We start from the raw sequence: 23,555 nt of genomic DNA, 5'->3' as shown, positions 1-23,555 counted from the left end.
GACCACTTGACCCTTTCTTCTTATGCAAAAAAGAAAGAAAAGAAAGAGAAAGAGAGAGAGAGAGAGAGAGAGAGAGAGAGAGAGAGAGAGAGAGAGAGAGAGAGAGAGGGAGAGGGAGAGAGAGAGAGAGAGAGAGAGAGAGAGAGAGAGAGAGAGAGAGAGAGAGAGAGAAAGAAAGAAAGAAAGAAAGAAAGAAAGAAAGGAAGAAAGAAAGGAAGAAAGAAAGAAAGAAAAACAAATGTAGCAGGATTCTGGGTTGAGGCCATCACTTGGACTGCATCAAACCAGAAAATGGTTTGGGATTAAATGAGGGAGTTTGGTACAGTGGGGAAAAGAGGAGAGGGTGGATTTGGAGTCAGAGGGCCTGGGGTCCAATTTAGACTTTTCTACTTATCACCTGTGTAACTCTTGGCAAATCCCTTTGTCAGTTAATCAATAAACACTTATCAAACACCTGCTATGTGCCAGTTACTGTGCTAAGTCTTGGAGATACAACTAAGCATTAGAGATACAAAAATAGGCAAATGGCATTTCCTGCCCTCAGGAAGTTCATAGTATAATGGGGTAGACAACATGAAAACAACTATGTACAAACAAGATGGGCAGCTAGATGATGCACTGGATAGCATGCCTGGACTGAAGTCAGGAAGATTCCTCTTCCTGAGTTCAAATCTGGTCTCAAACATTTACTACCTGTATGACAAGTCACTTAAACCATGTTTGCCTTAGTTTCCTCATCTGCAAAATGAGCTAGAGAAGGAAATGGCAAACCACTCCAGTATCCTTGCCAACAAAACTCCAAATAGGGTCACAGAGAATCAAACAAAACTGAACAAGAGCTACTAAAGAGGGGGTTGAACTAGAATGCCTGAGAGGTCCTTTTTAGTCCTCAATTTATGATCTACAATTCCCCTCCCAAACCTCCTACTCCTGTGGAAGTTGTCTTCCTGATTAAATGCATCTTTACCCTTGACTCTTTGGGCAAAATCTATTCAATGATGTAAATCTCTCTGTGTACTGGCATTTGCACAAGTGACTCCAAAAGCTTCTGACTCTGAGTGCATGGGAGAGTCCCCGAGAAAGTCACCAAAACCTCAGCAACCATTTATCTTAGTCAGAAACACCTACTTAGTTCATAGGATTTGGGAGTTGGGGATACCCTAAAGGTCATCTAGTCCAACCCCCTTTCCTCAGATGAGGAAACTGAAACACAAATCGGGGAAAGGCACTTGCCAAAGTCAGACAGGTAGTAAGTGGTAGAGCTGGGACGCCAACTCAGATCTTGTGGTTCCAAATTCAGTTCCCTTTCCACTGTACCCTAACTTCGGGCATTTTGTTTGAAAAACCACCACCACCTCTAAGGGAAATTTTTTTTGATGGGTTCTCTCCAAATCATCCTCCTAGCATCCAGTGACAATGTCACCCTTTTTGTTCAGTTATATGCAGGAATAATTAGCATTTTGCCAGCTTTCATTAATGTCTTATTATTAAAGGATGTCAGTCAATAAACATTTATTAAGCACCTACTATGTGCGAGCCACTGTGCTAAGTGCTAGGGATACAAAAGAGGCAAAACACAATCTCAGCCCTGAAGGAGCTCACAAATCTGAGAGATTTGATCATAGATTTAGAGCTGGAAAGGACTTCAGTGGTCACCTAATCAAATCCCTTCATTTTACAAATAAAGAAACTGAGGTCCCACAAGGGTACTGTCAGAGGTAGGATTTGAATTCAGGACCTCTGACTCTACAGCTAGTTCTCTTTCAACCATCCCTTGCTATTACCAATTTTTTTAATTGTATTTATTTCTAGTTTTATTTAAATTTTTTTAATTTTAAAATTTATTTAAATTTTATTCTAACTTTTCATTTAACTTTATTTTTAATTTATGAAATAAAATAATCATTCCTATAACATAATAGACTAAAAAAAGATGATGGTACATGAAACTACAAATCTATTATGCACAACTTGCTATTCTTTTAAAATATATAATAAAATTATCATGTAAATTTTTTTCTTTTTTTCTCTCTCCTTCCACCCTAGAGATGGCTACCATTAGACATAAATATGTGTGTATATATGACATATATTTACATAAATATGTAAAATCATTCTTATACATACTAGTTGTCAGTTCTTTCTCTGAATGCAAATAGTCTCTTCCTTCACAATCCTTTGTAATTAATTTGGGTATTTATTACAGTCAAAATGACTTAATTGCTCAAAGTCATTCTTAAAACAATATTGCTGTTAACATATACAACATTCTCTTGGTTCTGCTCATTTTACTCTTCATTATTTTGTGCAAGTCTTTCCATGTTTTTCTAAGATCTCCGAACTCATGTGTTCCATCACGATTATGTATCACAACTTGTGCGGTCCTTCTCCAATTGACTTTTGCTTACTGTAAGAAACTGTATTTATCTCACCTAAAGATTGTCCCCTTAAACATTTACCAGAATTAAAACATTTTAGAAGTGGAAGAGATCAGAGAAATCAAAGGACCATAGATCAAGAGCTCAGAGTCCAGGTTCCTCATTTTACAGAAGAGGAAGTTAAAGCCCAGAGACGTGACCTGATTTTGCCCAAGACCACATACCTCTTTTGTGACAAAACTGTGATTAAAATGGCAAGCCTTCTGACTTCTGATGAAGTATGCTTTCCCCTACACCCTACTGCCTAGATAATGAATAGCAGCTGGAGAGAAGAAAAAAATAAAGGTCTTTGTAGGGCAAAGTTCTTGAATGAATTGTCCAATATCTAGTATTGGCATTTCAACTGACTCAGAGAGCTTCTTTCTCTTCCTATATTTCTAACTATAGAGGACTTGTTTCTTTTTCTCATCCAGCCTAGGGGAAACAAAATGGCTACCAAAAATAGAAAGGAAGTTTTTCTTGATATTTTTAGGTTGTTAGCTCCTAGAGATATGTGAACCCCTGGGTAAATGGCACAAAATCACAAATTCTGGTGGAGAGGGTAAAAAGCTGAGAAACATATTCACTTTACCTAAAAAAATTTTTTTCCATATAGACCTTGGTGGGGGGGCATGGACAGGGAAGGCCTGAGACACAAAATTCTCAAGTCCTATTGAAGTTTATGTAAGGCTATGTGTAAAGTAACAAATGGGGTAGCTAGGTGACTCAGTGGGTAGAGTGCAATGCCTGGAGTCAGGGAGACCTCATCTTTATGAGTTCAAATCCATCCTCAGACATTTTCTAGCTGTGTGACCTTGGGCATTAAAGTCATTTAACCTCTGTTTGTCTCAGTTTCCTCATCTGTAAAATGAGCTAGAGAAGGAAATGGCAAACCACTCCAGTATTTTTGCCAAGAAAACCCCAAATAAGGCCACAAAGAGTATGACAAGACTGAACAACTCAATGAAAAGTTGAGATAGAATAAGGCCATCCCATCTGTGACTGATTTCTCAAAGTGCCTTCAAGAATTTCTCTCCAAGATTTAGTGAAATCTAACATTTGGTCATTGGAGTTTATTCCTACAAGGAGTCCCATGCTTAAAAAAACTGAAATCAGGAACGCTAAATTCCAGTTCCAGCCTCGTTTCTTACACTTTGCTCCCCTCCACACCCACTACAATACAATGACACTGGCCTTCTTGTGGTATCTCCTACAAGACATGGCATTTCCCTGGTTGTCCCTCATGCCCAGAATGCTCTCCTTCTGCTTCCTGGCTTCCCTGGCTTCCTTCAATACTCAGCTAAAATCCTACCTTCTGCAGGAAGCTTTCCCCAGTCCCTTACAGTGCTGTCACCTAACCTCTGAGATTGACTCCAGTTTATTCAGTATGTCTATTGTTTGTACAAGTTTGCATTTTTTCTCCCTCATTAGAATGTAAGTATTTTGAAGGCAGGGACTGTTTGGGGTTTTTTTGGCCATTATTTGTAATCTAAGCACTTAGCACAGTGCCTGGCACCTAGTAAGCACTTAATAATTTCTCATTAACTCACTAACAGAGTCATATCCCCATGCTAAAATGTTCAGAGCTCCCCAACCTATGTTCTCTCCTCCATTCAGGCCCAATGCTTGGATAGAAGGCAGAATGCTAGTGTTATTGTAACAGTTATAGAATCATAAGATTTAGAGCAATACAAGATCTTAGAGATGCCCTAGGTCAACCTAGCAAGTTCTCCTCAGAAAGGACTAAAGAGGAAAAAATGGAGTTGTTTTTCATCTAACTATGTCTAACCTTAAAGGACTGTTGCTGAGGGCCAGAAAGTGCTGCACCAGCTAGCTCCCCTGCTTTGTACCTAGATACCATGGTCTGGACCAGGGTGCAGCCTGGGAGGAGCCTGCCTCTAATGAGCAGACATGGGCTCCTCACCCTGGCAAATCCCCTAGACTAGCATGCCACGGACAACTTCACGTATGGTCCACAACTATGACCTCCCCCGAAAAAGGGAGGAATGAAAAAAGGTACTTAGAATATAACATGAATCGTGTATAAGAGGAGCAATTTATTCCTATAGGCATAAGAAATACTCAATATAAGAGACTCACAAATGTATATCAACAGAACAGGATTCAATAACAATGTATACAGCTAATGTTACAATCTGCTGGAAGGCATCAGAACATAAAGCGGTTTGCAGGACTGCTAATTATACATTTTTTAAAACCACTTTGGCTTGGCACTATCCAAGCAACTCCCAATATATGCCCGTTGGTAAAATGACCAGGCTTGAGCCAGGCTTCTTACTCTCTCTGATGCTAAAGTTTCTCCTGTCCATAGGGCAGTTTCATAGATGCTATAGCCAGTCAGATGGACCCAGGATCTCTGCAGCTCTTGAATCTACAATGGCTTCCAATCCTGGACATATCTACCCCAGAATACTTGTTCACCTAAAATAATGGTGGGGAGGAAAGCTCTGGCTTCCTAAGGCAGGCCATGTGTTTTAGATAATGTGTCCATGGCCACATGGAGGCCAGAGTAGGTGAATGGGTTCAGCTGTGTCTCTCCACCCAATTCTGGGGAAGCATCAGGAAAGAGTCCTACATGAATCACAGCCAGAAAAGAAGAGAGAGTGGTAAGGGATTGGGCTGCTCCCTTTTGTACACCCACTGAGTCATCAGTCCCATTGGCCCTGCAGCCAATAGGAGAAACTCTTCATCATCTCTCAGTGATGAGTCACATGTGACCAGAAGAAGGACCCCCAAAAACTTGGATGCTGAAAAGCAGGAATGGTGACTTTGAGTATGCTGGGGTAGGGGTTATTCCATAGGGCCATTTCCTTTTGGAAGACCTTGCTTTGGGTGAGTAAATGTCGATACAGTGTAGCAGAGTAGATAGTTATAGGCTTGAAATGAGAAAAGATTTGGGTCAGAATTCTGGCTTTGACTTACCAGTTGTATAGCTACGGGTGAGTCACCATCCCAGTGAAATTCAGTTTCTTCATCTCACAGATGAGAATGTGGGTTTTATTCAGGCATCTGCCAGATTAGATGGACACAGAGGTTCTTTATAACTCTTACATTCTATGATGTTGCGATAATAACACTTGTATTACTAACTTCACGTGCCTGTTGTGAGGATATCCCAATATGGATGTTCTATAGCATGGACTTGAGTCTGATCGCTCTATCTCTCTGCCCAATTCCTATTTCCGCGTTATTGATGTCAGTACAATTAAGTGATTTAAGATGAGGAAGAAGAAGAGCAATGTCCTCTGTGGTCATTCAATACAACCAGCCACCACAATGAACTATTTTTATTGATCTGACGGGATTATAGATTTAGAGTTGGAACTCAGTGGTCATTGTAATGGAGTCTCATTTTAGAAATATGGAAACTGAGGCACAGAAGCATTCAATGACTTGTCCGTAGTCACCCAGCTAAGTGTCTAAGGTGGGATTTGAAACCAGGTCTCCCTAACATTAGGTCCAGCGATCTCTCCACTTGAACCCCCAGCTATCCCACATCTGAAGTAAGTTACAAACCCTGCACATGACTGGAAGAAGGTGGGAAAGGCAGGGAGTAAAGGACAATTGCTACCTTTCCGACCCCTCTAAATAATTCCAACTTTGATTTTTGGTATCCAAGTCTTTCCCTTATCCTCACTCCTTGGTAGCTCTTGAAACAAAGAAAACCTCCTCCTCCTTCTTTCTCACCCCAATTTCTTGCACTATTGTATTGTAGGGAATGACACCTCTTCACTGGGCTGCTTTTCATAACCGGCCACAACACGCACAAATCCTGCTGGAAAGGGGGGCAGACCCAACCCTAGTGGACAAAGACTTCAGAACAGCCCTCCACTGGGCTGCCCAGGTAAGAAAAAAAATAGCCTAAAATGAAACAGTGCCCACCCCCATGGAGCCTCTACCCTTCAAGGAGACACACTATGGATGACATAGATACATACAAGTCTATACAAAATAAGCATAAGCAATATATATGCAAAATAAATATAATGTAATTTAAAGGAGGGGATTGTCATGAATGTAGAAGTCAGTGAGGAGGTACCATAGTGCACAGAAAGCTGGGACTAGAATCAGGAAGACTCATCTTCCTGAGTTCAAATCCAGCCTCAGACACTTACTAGCTGTGTGACCATACACTAGTCACTTAACCCTGTTTGCCTCAGTTTCCTCATCTGTAAAATGATCTGGAGAAGGAAATGGCAAACCACTCCAGTATCTTTGCCAACTAAACAACAACAAGAGGTATGTAGAATAAGGAGATAAATAGTACCTTTATTAAGCACTTACTAGGTACCAGGCACTGTGCTAAGCTTTGAAGATACAAATACAAGCAGGGTTATGTGCTAATGGGGAAAGGCAACACATAAAGGAAAACTGGAAAGGGTTGGGGATTCGCAGAGTGGGGAGTGAAGCAGGCTGGGAAGTGGTGGGTAGACCTGGGCTAGGCAAGATCGAAAAAAGGGACTTGTGCAGAGTCCAAGTGACCAGCCCAGACGAGAAAGAGGTAAGGTCTGTGTAGAGAAGCAGAGACATAACACAGGCTGGGAAGTGCTAACAGTTTGGGGGAGGAATGTCAAGAAGAGATTTATATGAAATCAACTTGAAAGTTGGTTGTGATTGTGGAAGTCTTTAAATGCCAAACAGAGGAAAGACAAAAAGCAGCCACTTAAGCTTCTTAAGCAAGGAAGCTATATAATCAGAGCTATACTTAAGGAAAATCAATTTGGCAGTTATGTGGTGGATGGATTAGAGAGGGAAGAGGGCAGAGGGCCCTGGATGGCACAGGGATCGATAAGAAAGCTTATTGCAACAGTGCAGGTAAGAGGTGATGAGGGACTGAAATACATAGAGAGTGAAGAAAAGAGGGTGGATGTGAGAGATATGGAGGCAGAATTGACAAAACTTGGAAACTAATTAGATGTGAAGGATGAGGGAGAAAGAAGAATCAAAAATGAGTCATTAAAACTCAGTTGCAGAAGGGAGACAGATTTTTAACTAGCTAAAAGGAAAATTTCCTGTTAATCAGAACTGACCGCAAATGAAACAGATTGTCTTGGGAAGGAGGGAAGGCACTCCTTATCACTAGCTTTCTTTTAAAAATTATTTATTTATTCCTAGTTTTAGACATTCACTTTTATAAGATTTTGAGTTCTAAATTTTACCCCCCTCCCCAAGACAGCATGCAATCTGATATAGGCTATACGTGTACAATCATACTTTTTAAAAAATAAACATATGTGATTTTATTTTTAAATGATAAAATTTATTTAATTTCTGCAGTTACATATAAAAACAATTTTAACATTCAGTTTTAAAACTTTGAGTCCCAAATTCTCTCCCTTCCTCCCTCCTTACCCCCATTGAAAAGGCAAGCAGTTTGATATAGGTTACATATGTGTAGTCATGCAAAACATATCCATAATAGTCATGTTGTATCACTAGCTTTCTTCAAGGAGAGGTCTGATGACTGTTTGCTGAACTAGGTAACCTCTGAGACCCTTCCAACTCCGGGAATCTATGATTTTATGATTCTGCGCCTTTTTCATGTTTACTCACCCTATTTAATGGTTGAGAAAATGAAAGAACGTGGGGCTCTGGAGTCCCAACTTGCTAACCTCCCTGACACTTCATGTCAGGGACTGTTGTGATCCCATATTGCATGTTTCTCCTTTGCATGATGCCTGAGTTCCCTGGTCAATTTTCAACTTTGTGTTTAAGAGGTTTTAGAAAGTGAACAGTTTTTCCCTCTCCCTCAAATCACGCTGTCACCTGCCTAGTCTATCGGCTCCTTGAACTGGCCTTTCTTTTGTGTTTACAAAATGCCATAGCTCCTTTTTCTCCAGTTACATTAGTCTTCCAGTCTATTTCTCAGGAAAGAATTCTTACTTTCATCTCATAGTTAAAAACCTGGGTTGCCCAGAAATTTAAAGGAAAATAGTGATAGAGAAAGAAAGAGAGAAGAGGATGGATGGAACTCTGCTTGACCTAGTAAACAGTTTGGACACTGGCTCCCATGTAATGATTGGACAGCTCTGGGGTGGAGTTCACTGACCAGGGTGCCTGCAATACCCAGCAACAGGGCCCTGTTTCTGGGGAGCAACCCACTTGGAGTGATTTCCAGTATGGTCTTACCGAAATTGATCAGGCTGTCTCTAAGATGGTCTTTCCTACTTTTCCCTTCCTACCTTCAACTCCAGCTAGATGAGAGCTAGCCCTGTCTTTACACATCATGAGAAAGGAACCATTGCTGGCTGCATCAGGCATAATTACCCCAGATATACATTAACTCAGTGATTTAAAATTAAACTATATTCATGAGACCCTGAGCAAAACTTTAGAAAAGAATGCTTGTGAGGGGGCGGAGCCAAGATGGCAGCTGGTAAGCACGGACTAGAGTGAGCTCCGTACCCGAGTCCCTCCAAAAACCTATAAAAATGGCTCTGAACCAATTCTAGAACGGCAGAACCCACAGAACAGCAGAGGGAAGCAGGGCTCCAGCCCAGGACAGCCTGGATGGTCTCTGGGTGAGGTCTATTCCACACGGAGCTGGGAGCTGGGAACTGAGTGGAGCAGAGCCCAGCCTGAGCGGCGTGGACGATCCAGACCAGAAGCCGGGCGGAGGGGGCCCTAGCACCCTCAATATGTGAGCTGCGGTGGTTACCAGACCCCTCGACCCACAAACACCAAAGACTGCAGAGAAGGTTAGTGCGAAAAGCTGCGGGAGTGGAAGGAGTTCGCAGTTCGGCTTCCAGCCCGGGGGCAGCGGAGGTGGGGCAGCTACAGCTGTTGTTACTTCCGGCTCCAGGCCCACCTGGTGGGAGGAATTAAGTGGTGGATCAGAGCAGGAGTGCAACAGCCTGCTGAAGATCTAAGCCCAGTCTGGACTGGGGGTCCTTGGGGAAGGAGGAGTGCGGCTCTGACAGAGCTGGCACCTCCCCCCCAAACGTAGAACATAGAACTCCTAAGTCTACAAGCAGTCATACCCCACTGAAAAACTCAAGGGTCAAATTAGTTGGTTGGGAATATGGACAGGCAGCGAAAACGCGCCCAGATTCAGTCTCAGACTTTGGATTCTTTCTTTGGTGACAAAGAAGACCAAAACATACAGCCTAAAGAAGACAGCAAAGTTATAGAGCCTACAACAAAAGCCTCCAAGAAAAACATGAACTGGCCCCAGGCCATAGAAGAACTCAAAAAGGATTTGGAAAAGCAAGTCAGAGAAGTAGAGGAAAAATTGGGAAGAGAAATGAGAAGGATGCGAGAAAACCATGAAAAACAAGTCAATGACTTGCTAAAGGAGACCCAAAAAAATACTGAAAAATACACTGAAGAAAACAACACCTTAAAAAACAGACTAACTCAAATGGCAAAAGAGCTCCAAAAAGCCAATGAGGAGAAGAATGCCTTGAAAGGCAGAATTACTCAAATGCAAAAGGAGGTCCAAAAGACCACTGAAGAAAATACTACTTTAAAAATTAGATTGGAGCAAGTGGAAGCTAGTGACTTTATGAGAAATCAGGATATTATAAAACAGAACCAGAGGAATGAAAAAATGCAAGACAATGTGAAATATCTCCTTGGAAAAACCACTGACCTGGAAAATAGATCCAGGAGAGATAATTTAAAAATTATTGGACTACCTGAAAGCCATGATCAAAAAAAGAGCCTAGATACCATCTTTCAGGAAATTATCAAGGAGAACTGCCCTGATATTCTAGAGCCACAGGGCAAAATAGAAATTGAAAGAATCCATCGATCGCCTCCTCAAATAGATCCCAAAAAGAAATCTCCTAGGAATATTGTTGCCAAATTCCAGAGCTCCCAGATCAAGGAGAAAATACTGCAAGCAGCCAGAAAGAAACAATTTGAGTATTGTGGAAACCCAATCAGAATAATCCAAGATCTGGCAGCTTCTACATTAAGAGATCGAAGGGCTTGGAATGCGATATTCCGGAGGTCAATGGAGCTAGGATTAAAACCTAGAATCACCTACCCAGCAAAACTGAGTATCATGTTCCAAGGCAAAATATGGAGTTTCAATAAAATAGAGGACTTTCAAGCTTTCTCAGTGAAAAGAACAGAACTGAATAGAAAATTTGACTTTCAAACACAAGAATCAAGAGAAGCATGAAAAGGTAATCAAGAAACGGAAATTGCAAGGGACTTACTAAAGTTGAACTGTTTTGTTTACATTCCTACATGGAAAGATGATGAGTATGATTCATGAGACCTCAGTATTAGGGTAGTTGAAGGGAATATGCAAATATATATATATATATATATATGTTTATGTATATATATAAGTGAATGTGTATGTATGTATATATCTATGTGTATATGTATGTATGTGTATGTATGTGTATATATATATATGTTTATATATATATATATGTAAAAGAGAGAGAGCAGACACAGGGTGAGTTGAAGATGAAGGGAAGATATCTAAAAGAAATAAAATGAAATTAAGGGATGAGAGAGTAACATACTGAGAGAGGGAGATAGGGAGAGATAGAATGGGGTGGATTATCTCGCATAAAGGTGGCAAGAGGAAGCAGTTCTATGGGAGGAGGGGAGAGGGCAGGTGAGGGGGGAGTGAGTGAACCTTGCTCTCATCAGATTTGGCCTGAGGGGGAATACCATACATACTCAGTTGGGTATCTTACCCCACAGGAAAGAAGAGGGAGGAAGATAAAAAAAAAATAAAAAAAAAATAAAAGGCGGGGGGATGATGGAGGGGAGGGAAGATGGGGGTGGAGGTAATCAAAACAAACACTTTGGAAAGGGGACAGGGTCAAGGGAGAAAATTCAATAAAGCGGGATGGGTTGGGAAGGAGCAAAATGTAGTTAGCCTTTCACAACATGAGTATTGTGGAAGGGTTATACATAATAATACATGTGTGGCCTAGGTTGAATTGCTCAACTTCTTAGGGAGGGTGGGTGGGAAGGGAAGAGGGAAGAGAATTTGGAACTCAAAGTTTTAAAATCAGATGTTCAAAAACAAAAAAATTTTTATATGCAACTAAAAAATAAGATACACAGGCAATGGGGTGTAGAAATTTATCTTGCCCTACAAGAAAGGAAGGGAAAAGGGGATGAGAGGGAAGGGGGGTGATAGAGGAGAGGGCTGACTGGGGAACAGGGCAACCAGAATATAAGCCATCTTGGAGTGGGGGGGAGGGTAGAAATGGGGAGAAAATTCGTAATTCAAACTGTTGTGAAAATCAATGCTGAAAACCAAATATGTTAAATAAATAAATTGCATTTAAAAAAAAAAAAGAAAAGAAAAGAATGCTTGTTCTTTGTTGGATACAAAAAGTGTCTTGAGCCCCTTCTCCAAGTTCTCTTGGTCTACCATCATGATTGAGGTATGAAACCTTAGTCCGTTTATAACTCCAAGCTAATCTGTCTTAGAGGGCTTTTGGTCAGACCTGCTCAAGTAAAGAAGCAGACATTTTCAAAGTTTTGTTGGGCCAACAACCATCTAACTCTCTAGGTCCAGCATTTTCACTTCTATTGACTGCCTTCCACAGCCCTGCCTCACTTAAATGCAATTGACTTACAAGTTGTGACGTCACCTTCCAAATGTCACGGTCCTCTTTGAGAATGAAGGACGAACAACTAAAAGTGCTACATATATGTTAGCTATTATTATCATTTCAGACCTCCTTCCAAAGCTTTTGAGAGGTCACCATTGAGCACTCTTCTATGAGATGCTTTGGCAGAATTGTTGTGTCTAATTCTAAAAAAAAAAATCCCTCAACCAGAGCTTCCTACTGGCATTAGGGTTAAGCCTAAACATCAAAGCACCAGATTTTCACCTCCCATCTGCAGTACGCGAACTGTAAGATCCAATCCAACATTCCTCAGGAGGGTTTTCTCATAGGATCATAGACAAGGGACCCTAGAGACCATCCAGCCCACCTCCCCCCTCATTTTTTACAGATGTGGAAACTGAGGGAAGGTGGGTGATTTGATTAAGGTCGCATGGGCAGTAAAGAATTAAAGGCAGGCTTTGTACCCACACTGTATAATTCCATTACCAACGCTCATTCCACAGTCCGAAGCTGTCTTCCCAGGATTGCTAGCTCCACCTGACTGATAGGGCTGGGCCTAAAAAGGCAGAGAGTCACAGAGTACACAGAAGTTTCATGCCATGAATCAACACTTCAAGTTTGAATAATCAAATGATACCATCGAATGACTGTATCTCTTTCTCCATGCACCCTGATCCAAACCCCTCCAGGCCTTAGGAGGCAGTTTATCATTAGGCTGCTGTTGCAAGAAAGAAAAAAGATAATTGGTAGCAAGGTGGCTCAGTGGATAGAGCTCAGGGGTTAGGAAGACCTGAATTCAAATCTGCATCAGATACTTACTAGCTGTGTGACCTTGGGCAAGTCACTCCAACCTCTGCCTGCCTTATCCATAATATGGGGATAATATTAGTACCCACCTCACAGGGTTGTTATAAGGCTCAGATGAGGTAATAATTATTAAGGGCTTAGCATGTTGCCTGGCACAGAGTGCTGTATAAATGTTATCCATTATTATTATTAGGTGCCAAGCTTTTGGAGTTAAGCTAGGTTGGTTCTCAGACAACAGGCAGACCGTCACTGAGTTGGCAGAAAAAAATCAGACAGAACCTGAACTCATTCTTAATGAGACATTCTTTTCACCTGAGATGTGAAGAGAGGAAAAGCATAGAGAGGACTGGCAGCTGGCAGTGATGCATAGGGTAGTGGGGGTGAAGACAGTACCCAAGGCAGTCCAGCCATGGAGAGTTGTCCTAGGGGAGAGGGGAGAACATACACCAAAGAGAACTACTTGGACTCCTAGAGAGGTTGAGGATGAGGGATTTTGGGCCCCCAGATCAATGGCACTATAGTATCAGAACCCCAGGGATGAGAGCAAGATCATGTTAGTTGCCCTATACAACAAAGAAATCCTAGAGATGAACCTAGATGGGGGTGCAGGGCTGAACTACAAATCAATGGAGTGGACATCAATGGTGTGAAAGTGCATGCCTGTGCCCTGGGACAAAACCTGACTTTTCCACCCCTGTCCCACCCCACCTCTGTTCTCTACCTTCAAGAGCCCAGGACCACCTCCATGCCATGATAAGGGATCCAAGTAAGATTCTTAGGGAGGATAGTACAGATTCTTTGACTGGATAGAACAAAATAATGCATTTAAATAATAATATTGCTACATAATTTTGTTCAACTCTTCATGACCCCATTTGGGGTTTTCTTTGCAAAGATACTAGTGTGATTTGTCATTTCCTTCTCCAGCTCATTTTATAGATGAGGAACTAAAGCAAACAAGGTTAAGTGACTTACCTAGGGTCACACAACTGGTAAGTGTCTGAGGCCAGGTTTGAACTCACAAAGATGAGTCTTCCTGACTCCAGGTCTGGCACCCTATCCACTGAGTCACTTAGCTGCCCCAGTTATACATATATACATATGCGTATGTATGTAAGTATACGTATATGTGTGAGTATGTGTGTATATGTACCTTATATAAAGATTATTTTAGACATGTGTTTTCATATCTAAGAAAAAGATTTTCAGGGCACATTTATCCAGAAGGGATGTCAACAGTTCCCTAGATCGCACTGACTTATACTGGTCCATGATCATTCCAGTCACTTAGCCATCTGATAGAGTAGGTTAAGTTCTCTTTAACAAACATTTTTCAAAGACCTACCGTGTGCAGAGCACTGTGTTTAGCACTGGGGGAGATTAAAAAAATTAGCTAGGACACAATACTTGCCCAGATAGAGCATACAATCTAGAGGGAGCAGCATATGTATAACTGACCATAATAATAAAAAAATACAATAATTTCACTAGGGAGGTACGAGGAAAATTAAATATGAGGTCAAACAGGGAAAAGGTTAAGATTTACTAGGAGCCTCAGGAAAGATTTTCATGGAGAAGGCAGCAATAAATTTGAACTAGAAAAAGCAATCCCAGTTGTTTTTATACTTGGAGTTGATGCCCAGGCTTCTTGGATGAAAATCAAAAATCCTCCCTGCTAGATTAATTAAGTTGGTGGGAGGGGATAGGTGAGACTAATAGGTTACATTACAGTGTCTTCACTACATGGCTCCACCTAAATCTTACCAGTGATTCCATGAGGGCAGGTATATTGTCTTATCTAAACTTTTTTATCTCACCTTCTTCTGGGCAAAAAGCCAGTACTCATTGAGCATTAGCCATAGCTGTTGCTCGGTTCAGAGCAGTGAGGGAGAGGAGCAGGGAAGAGAAGAAGGAAGATTTCTGTCCCCAGGTTTCAGCCCTTTGTGCCTCAGAGCACCTAGCTGCTTCTTTAACATAAAAAACCAGGCTAAGTTGATTTTCACATGAAAACGGGACTAAGACAACTGCGGGAATCATTCGTTGTGCCAGCTCTGAGTTCCCTCCTCCTTCTTAGAAATAGAAACAAGGCACATTGCCTCCAAATTATTTTTGCTAGTACTGGTTATCTTTATTTTGGTTCCCCATCCCCTCCCATTTGACTATTGATTGTTAAAAACAAAAACCACCACCATAAAACTGGGCCCTGATATTATAAAAACTGGTTTTTCCTGATAAGTTTTAGTCTTTCCCACAACACTGTGAGCAAATATCCAGAGAGTAAGACACATAAGAAGGTGAAGTTAAAAACCAAAGAATTGACCAGGGTGACTTTTAAAATGTTAACGGGTTCAGCTTAGCACACAAGCCTTCTAGAGAGCTCAGGACATTAGCTGATGTTATTGAAAAACCATTAGCCATCGATTTTTAAGAATTCAATGCCGGAAGGAAGTCTACTTAAATACAGTGTTGGAACAAATTATCCGCTGATCTTGGAACACCCAGAAAAGCACAGCCTAATGCACGTTATCTTTTGGAATGTGGGGAAGGCCTTTGGAAAAGCAAAAGAGGCTTTTCAGGAGGCCTCAAGCCTCACTGCTTCAGTTCAATTAAATTCAAAAAGTATTTATTTACTGAGGCTATAGTGTACCAGATGCCAGGTGCCAGGGCCGGGAAGACAAAAATTAAACAGATCCTACCCTCAAGTAGCTTATTTGCTATTGAAGGAAAATAACATGGACAAACGTACATGGAAATATGTGCAAAGTAAAATTTTTGGTGGTCTACTGTGCCTGTATAAGGATGGGTCTTGGCCCTGACTGATAACCGTACCAACCCTGGTAGGTTCAGAAGCAAATTAACCAGGTAGTGGTTTATTTGGGCTCTTTGTTTCTCTTCTATTCCCCTTTTGTCCCAGTGTCTTTTGGACAAAGGTATACAGAGCCAGCTTGAACCATTCACAACAGCTGATAGTTACATGTTCACTATGAGCATTTACATTTGGGAAATCAGCAAATGCTACCAATGAGGGCTTGATTTGTTGTTTTGTTTTGATTATTCTCTAGACTTCAGAAAGTGCTGAGGAAAATGCTAATAATGACAATTAAAATTAAAAACATGTCTTGAACACTTTTTTTTTCCTTTCCCATCCCAAGGGGTTGCTAAACATTTACCAACACACCCCTACCTGGAGATCCTTTCCTATTCTTTGAAACTTCCATAAGAGGAAAGGGTGGGACTAGTGAGAAAGCTACAGCTCAAGGTGCCAGCTGCCCTCCTAAATTATAAAACCTTATTTTTGTGAATTGGGTTTTCAGATCATTTTCTGAGGGGAAGTTTTAATAAAGTTATTGGTACAGAGAGCATAGAGGTACGGAGAGGGTGGACACAAAGATGGGAAGAAATGCCAATTAGAGAAAGGGTTACCAAAAAGGGATACTAGAAGTATCAATGGAAAACTTCACCTACTTCAAAATTTTCCTCTCGTCTAACTTTCTAGGGGGGCCGCTAGGTGGCGCCATGGTGCATAGAGTGCCAGGCCTAGAGCCAGCCTGAGTTCAAATGTGACCTCAGACACTTACTAGCTATGTGACCCTGGGCAAGTCACTTAACCCTGTTTGCCTCAGATTCTTCATCTGTAAAATGAGCTGGAGAAGGAAATAACAAACTCATTACTCCTTGTCAGCTATCCAGTATCTTTTCCAAGAAATCCCCAAATGGGGTTAAGAAGGGTCAGATACGACCCAGATACAAACTTTATAGTCAGATACTGGTTCCCTCCTTTAGAGCTCTCCTGAAAAAACTATGCTAGCTACCCATGAACATTTAAATAGCTTCCTCCCCTCTGCCCCTTTTGAACCCCAGCACCCACCCTCCCCTCTTTGGTGGGGCAAGAGATAGCCCTCTGATTTGCCTCTTCTTTTGATAATACTATGAAATATTCATTAAGCTCACAGATGGCAGTAGAGTGTGAGAAATTACAGACACTTTGTAGAATAAAATATTCATTGAACTCACAGGGTTTCAGAACCTGCGAACTAGAGACTGCTGTCTGGAATTGCCCTTCTAAGTGTTTAACTATGAGAATGAAGGACGAACAACAAAAACAACAAAGGCTCCTGTACGGGGCAAGGTGGCAGAGACCCTGAAGCATCTCTTGCTCTGATCGCTCTGCCACAGAAAGAGGCAGACAGCATTGGAGAGTAGCTAGCGTTGAACCTGGAGTCAGGAAGACCATCCGTTCACACTGAGCCTGCATCCATTGTAAAGATATTTGTCAGCTAACAATAAGCAAATCCCTTAACCCCTCTGAACTTCGGAGAAGTTTCCAATGAAACCCTCTGAGTTTCCTCACCTGTAAAATGGGAATGATGAGAATTACATCTATGTCGTAGACCTACTATGAGGAAAAAATGAGATCATGCATGTAAAGTTCTTTGTAAAGCACTACCTAAAAAATAAACAATTTTCATTGCTGATTAGAGCGACTCACTCAGGAAATGGGCTTTCCCTTCTAGTTCTGCCTTCTCTCTACCTTCCATCTTCTCCAGAAAATCAGGGAGAATATGATGAGCTTCACTCCTACCTAGATTTCACAAGAAATCTCTCAGCTCTTCCAGGGGAGGCAAAAATTTTTTGTTGTCCAGTTGTGTTTGACCTTTCACGACCCCATGGACCATAGCACACCAACGTTGTCCCTGGGGTTTTCTTGGCAAAGTAGTTTGCCATTGCCACCTCCCATGGATTAAGGCAAATGGAGGTTAAGTGACTTGCCTAGGGTTATGCAGCTAGTAAGTATCTGAGGCAGGATCTGAACTCAGGTCTTCCCAACTCCAGGCCCAGTGCTCTATCCAATCAGCCACCTAGCTACCTCCCACTAGAAAACTAAAAAAAAACCAGATTAAATGGCTCACAAAATGACCCTGGGGATGAGATTTCAATAACCCTTCAAGCTAGAACTAGACAGAGTTGATTCTTACATAGCCCTTTAGGTTTGCTAGGTGCCTTTACAATCTTTGATCTTCACAACGGCCCAGGGAGGTATATTTGAGACATGACCACACTTATTTTATAGATGAGAAAACAGAGACTCAGAGTAGTGAGGGGTCCATGGTCACAGTAAGCAACAGAGGACAGAACTGAACCCAGATCCCTCCTCTCCCCAGCTCAAGAATGCTTTCCATAATGCCCCCAAAATTTTAAATGACCATAAAGATTAGAGAAATTTCTCATGCCAAGCAGGGTGAAGGTCTGTCAGAACATAATCCACTAAGGAGGAAAAGGCTGACTGTGCTGACAGTAGATGAGGGGCTCCTGCCTAGCCGTGTGCCCTAGAAGCAGGAGCCACTCACGGTGGATTGCCCTCTAGTGCTGGGGAATTGAACCTACTCAACAAAGAGATGTTTCACAGTACCAATAGGAATAAAATACTTAGGAGTCTGGAAGCAGTCCCAATGAGACCAGGTACTTTTTATTATTTTTGAGTTCCATGTTTAGAGACAGATAAATTGAGGATGATTCAGCTAAGAATAATAAAAATGATGAGTCAATTTTAAAACCAGGACTCTTGGAAGGGATGGAACGGCCATGATGGAGCAGAAAGAGCTCTGGATTTGGAGACCTGACTCAACTACTTACTGACTGTGTGGCCTTAGGCAAGTCATTTCTTTGGGCCTTGATTTCCTCCTCTGTAAAATGAGGGGATTGTGGTATCTCTAAGGTCTTTTCCAGCTATAACTGATAACCTATGATCTCAGCTAAGCAAACCGGAACTATTTAGCATAGAGAAAAGTGAAGGGGTAAAACAATGGCTGGTTTTAAGTGGCTTCTAAATTTCATTTGTATAAAATGTCAGGTATTGTTATTTTTCTTCCTGAGAAAGAAGAAAAAAAATACAAAATAAAAAAAATAAAGCAAGACTCTCAATAGACTATTAGAGCTGAATGGGACCTTGGGAGATCAGCTAGTCCATTTCCCTCATTTTACAGAGGAGAAAAAGATGGCCCAGAAAGGGCAGAGATCTGCTTGAGGAAACAGAGGTGGCCAAGGCAGACTCGGAACTAGCACTGGCTCTCTGGAGTGCTATCTCCACCTGCCACCCCATCTCTTAGTCCTCACACATCTAGCAAGGCCTGCATCCTGCCTGTGACTTGTATTTTATCTCATACAGTGTAATTGTGTATCTGTTGAGAAATGGCCTGAATGTTAAAGAATCCTCTAAATTGTTCTATACATAAACCAGTTACGTAACTCAAACTCTCGGTACCCTGGGCAACTAACTCTCCAAGACCCTAACTGTATCAGCAAGCACCCTGGCACACCCAGGATGGCCTGCTAACCCAGGTTCTTTAATCTGCTTTTACAAAGGAAAGACAGTTTCAAAGGGGTTAACAATCCTACTTTAATTAAATAATGCAGACTTTATTCTACCTAACCTTCTCACAAGATTTGCTGAGCACCAGCTCCTACAACATTCCCTAATCATCCTTCTCTCATGGGCCGGCGAGAAGGGGGTGCAATTACCCCAACGTCTCGATGAGGTCAGTCGAGACAGTCACAATTTGTGCATTCCCCTAAATCCCCTCAGACCTCAATGGGGGCCGGTTGTGGCAAACACAGATTCCCCCCAAGTCTTGATGGGGGCCAGTCAAGGCACACACAGCATCCAGTTTGTGCATTTCAACCCTAAAGTTTCCCCACTCACTGACCACTACCCGCCTGCTTTATACTTACACTCCACCCCTCCAGGGTCCTGACCTTTACAATCTAAACAGGCCCTTGCAATCTATATGGATTTTGGTGGAGCTATATCGAACCACAGAACTCATATCTAACACCTGGTAACAAGAAATTGTTATGGCCGCAGATCCTGTAAAATCAAACTCCAAAAAATTTTAACAAAAATCCACTTTACTTACGCTTACTCTAATTTACATCGCAGATACAAATCTGCACTGGTAAAGGGAGTTTTCCTAACATGAATTCCTTATACTAATGAAATCATAGGGTTATCAAATAGATAGATACCCAGATAAAGCTACAGATGAATAAATGAATGAATGAAAATAAACAATTTTTAAAAAGTTAAAATGGGTGTTCAGCTCCAGTGATACCACATTCTATTCTATTCTATTCTATTCTATTCTATTCTATTCTATTCTATTCTATTCTATTCTATTCTATTCTATTCTATTCTATTCTATTCTATTCTATGATTGGATCAGTTTGGTGGCCTCATCTAAGTTTAGATAAGCATAGATAATACATAGAAAGCTGGGTTGGAGTCACAGAGACCTCGATTAAAATCAGTTTCACAACCAAAGGCATATCACTTAACCTCTCAGCTTCCTCATATGTGAAATGGGGATGATAATCCCTGTCATACCTTTCTCACAAGATTTTTGTGATTCCCTAAGTGCAATAATGTATATAAACTCCTTTATAAACCTTAGAGTTCTATATAAATGTCAGCTATTCTTATGTCTGTGTGACCCTGGGCAAGTCACTTAACCCAGTTTATCTCAGTTTTCTAATGTGTAAAATGAGCTGGAAAAGGAAATGGCAAATCACTGGAGTACATCTACTAAGAAAACCCCAAATAGGGTCATGAGAGTCAGACACAACTGAAAAGAATGAACAGCAATAATTATTATTGCGAATGTTGTAGTCCTGAGATAAGAGCAGCTAACTTGGGAAGGGCTTGAGAGAATGAACGGGTATAATGGTGTGGATGGGGGAGAATCACTATTTTTGCCTTCAGAAATGCAACACATAAGAAAAGAAAAGATATTTTGATCATTGAAATAATAAGTTTTCTTGACTCTCCTTCCAGAGTGGAAACAAAATTCTGTGTTCCATCATTCTGAGCCATCACGAGGGCCAGTCCATCATCAACTACGATGATGAGAACGGGAAGACGTGTGTGCATGTTGCTGCTGCAGCCGGTTACAGCGACATCATTAGCGAGCTGGCAAAAGTCCCAGACTGCAACCTACAGGCTCTGGATGTGGATGACAGGTATCCATGGCAACGTACCAAAGGGCTGTAAAGTGTGCCCCACATCTCAGGATGTCAACCTGGGGACGAGTGTTTTTATCGATTGATCGTGTTTTATTAGATCCTGGGTGCCAATAAAATTCACACGCAGGCTGGTGATGGGAAGAATTGTTCTATTTCTGAGAAAGGTGTAACGTGGAGAGAAATTGCTAGGTTTTCCTATTTTGACCAAACAATATGAGTGGTCTCGGGCCATTTCCCGATCATCAGACATTAAATGAACTCATGCTTCCTGCATGGTCCTTTAATTTGCTTTCACAAAGATGACTCTAGTTGTGTTCTGTCCGTGTAAGACAAACATAGAGGTGACGTTGATGCGAAAAATGGACCAGATTTGGACCCTGGAGCCCTAGGTTTAAGACTGACCTCTACCACTCATTGGCTATGTGCAAGTGGGCAGAGTGCCAGGCCTTGAATCAGGAGGACCTTAGGTCAAACCCAGCCTCAGAACCTTACTAGCTGCGTGACCTTGGGCAAGTCACTTAACCCCTGCTTGCCTCAGTTTCCTTATCTGTAAAATGGAGCTAATAATAGCACCCACTTCCCAGGATGATTGTGAGAATCAAATGAAATAATAATTGTAAAGTGCTTAGCATAGTGCCTGGCACATAGCAAGCAACATATAAATGTTAGCTGTTATTATTAGCTACTTCATATTATTAGCATTATTATTATTATTATTAGCTGTTATCATGGTATGGTGGCTATAGTCACGGAAATGAAAAGCCTTGGGTTGAAGTCTTAACTCTGACACAGATAGTTGTATGAATATGAGCGCACTATTAAACCTCTCAGTGTCATAGGCAACTCTCTAATATTATGTTATAGGCAGGGGTCTGCTGGTAAATGTTTAACAACCAGCTCTCTGAAAATGCAGTCCATGTTTTTAAGATTAAGCTGCATTATTAACATTCTTCCTTCACCTTTTTAAGTCAAGACAATCCAGCAAACAATGAGTCAAGCACTGATTTGTAGTATCTGCCAATTTCTGGGGCGTCAATGTTCACAATGAAAATTTAGCAAAAGGGTCGAGCCAGTTTGAGCTAGCTCCAATGAACCCTGGTTGCAGACAAGCTGTTGATCTGCATTGGTGGAGGGGAGTCCCACACTGGGAGATCCCTAAACCAATATAATCACAAGTTGGGATAAAAAAAAGTGCAACCTTCCTCACACAGGATCATTATGTGGGTCAAATAATAACAGTGTATTTAAAGTTGAAAGTTAGTTACAAAGTCCATGTAAATATGATGTTACTGCCAACTTGTTTTTTCAGCAGGGTGCTGGGTGTACCAAGCTGTCCACATTGTCTTCCCTCATTACCAAGGGGTTCCTTTGCAAGATGACTGGCTGGAGACCAGAGTGTAATTTGTGGTTATGAAATAATAACAACCAAAGTATCCTGCGTTGATATGATGCTTTAAGGCTTACAAAGGACATCTCATGTGATCCTCACAGAGAGCCAATGTGTCAGGGCATCAGTAGAGAAGGAACTGGCCTTGGAGCCAGGAGAACCTGGGACTTAACCCCACATCTGACGTGTACTAGCTGTGTGACTCTGGGCAAGTCACTTAACCTCTCATTGCTCTAGCCAGTGGTTTCAGATTGACTGTACATTGACTTAGAAAAACACAAATGAATATTATCTATGTTGTATTGTATTTTTATTTCATTAAAAATTTCCTCATTACATTTTAATCTAGTTCAGACAGCATTCAGAAGTGGGCCTTGAGACTGACACCTCTGCTCTAGGTAACTCTAAGATTCTAAGTCTTTTTTGCCTTTTGGATTTTTTTAATTTGATTTTTTAAAATACAGTATGGTGAAAAATAAATAGAACTTCTCATTAGTCACACAGCCAGTGAGTGTATGAGGTTGGATTTGAACTCAGATCTTCCTGACTCCAGGACCAGGGCTCTATCCACTGGACCACTTAGCTTTCTTGTATGTCAATAATAAATAGACACTGTAGACTGAGGGGAAGAGAGGCATAAAACAAATAATTCTGGATCTGGAGTCAGAGAATCAGAATTCAAATTCTCTGTTTCTTGCTATTTAATGCAATTTTGAGGAAGATTCGTCTCTCTGGGCCTTAGATTTCATGGAAGAGTTGGACCAAATGATTTCTGAGGTCCCTTTTCAGTTCTAGCATCTATGATTCTTCCCCAAACTGGCAAGACCCCCATCCAACCCCTGACCCCAGAGGGCAAAAGAGTTTTAGGGACCCTCCACCATCATTAGCTTTCTTTTTTCTTTCAAGTTGTAAAGAAGAATTATGACCAATGGAAGGAATCATGAGAAAGAAAAAACAAAACCAAAAAAAAAAAAAACTAGTTCTGCCCTCTGAACAATGGTAAATGAATCAACCGCAACTTCTTTGTGACAACCCTCTAATCAATGGAAGAAAGCTATCACTATCTTTCAACTTCCATCTTTTGACTTCCACAAGTCAAATGAACCAGTTCCTCCAGCCATTCCTTGAGATGACGTGGGTTCTAGATTCCTCCTGCTCACCCTTCTCTGGCTATGATGTAGTTTGTCCCTGTCCCATTTAAACTGTCATGCTCCAGAAATCAGCACAGTTCTCTGGACAGTTGACCCATAGCAAAGTACAGATAAGCCATGATTACTCCTCTTGTTCTGGACATGTTGCTCTTACAGCAAAACAGCCTAAAATGTGTCAGTCTCTTTATTTTTTTTTAGCTATTGA

General features: G+C 41.3%; 1 protein-coding gene across 1 annotated transcript in view; it reads left to right on the top strand.

Moving 5' to 3' along the window:
- The window catches only part of ANKRD55 (ankyrin repeat domain 55), a 90,062-nt gene that overhangs the window by 28,591 nt on the left and 37,916 nt on the right, over positions 1-23,555 (top strand). The window contains exons 6-7 of the mRNA XM_036746784.1: positions 6,154-6,282; positions 20,625-20,809. Of these exons, the coding sequence (XP_036602679.1) occupies positions 6,154-6,282; positions 20,625-20,809 (314 nt within the window). The remainder of the gene's footprint in view (positions 1-6,153; positions 6,283-20,624; positions 20,810-23,555) is intronic.

The sequence above is a fragment of the Trichosurus vulpecula genome, chromosome 1, assembly GCF_011100635.1.
Source record: "Trichosurus vulpecula isolate mTriVul1 chromosome 1, mTriVul1.pri, whole genome shotgun sequence".
NCBI lineage: Eukaryota > Metazoa > Chordata > Mammalia > Diprotodontia > Phalangeridae > Trichosurus > Trichosurus vulpecula.
This window is presented reverse-complemented; position numbering and strand designations above follow the sequence as displayed.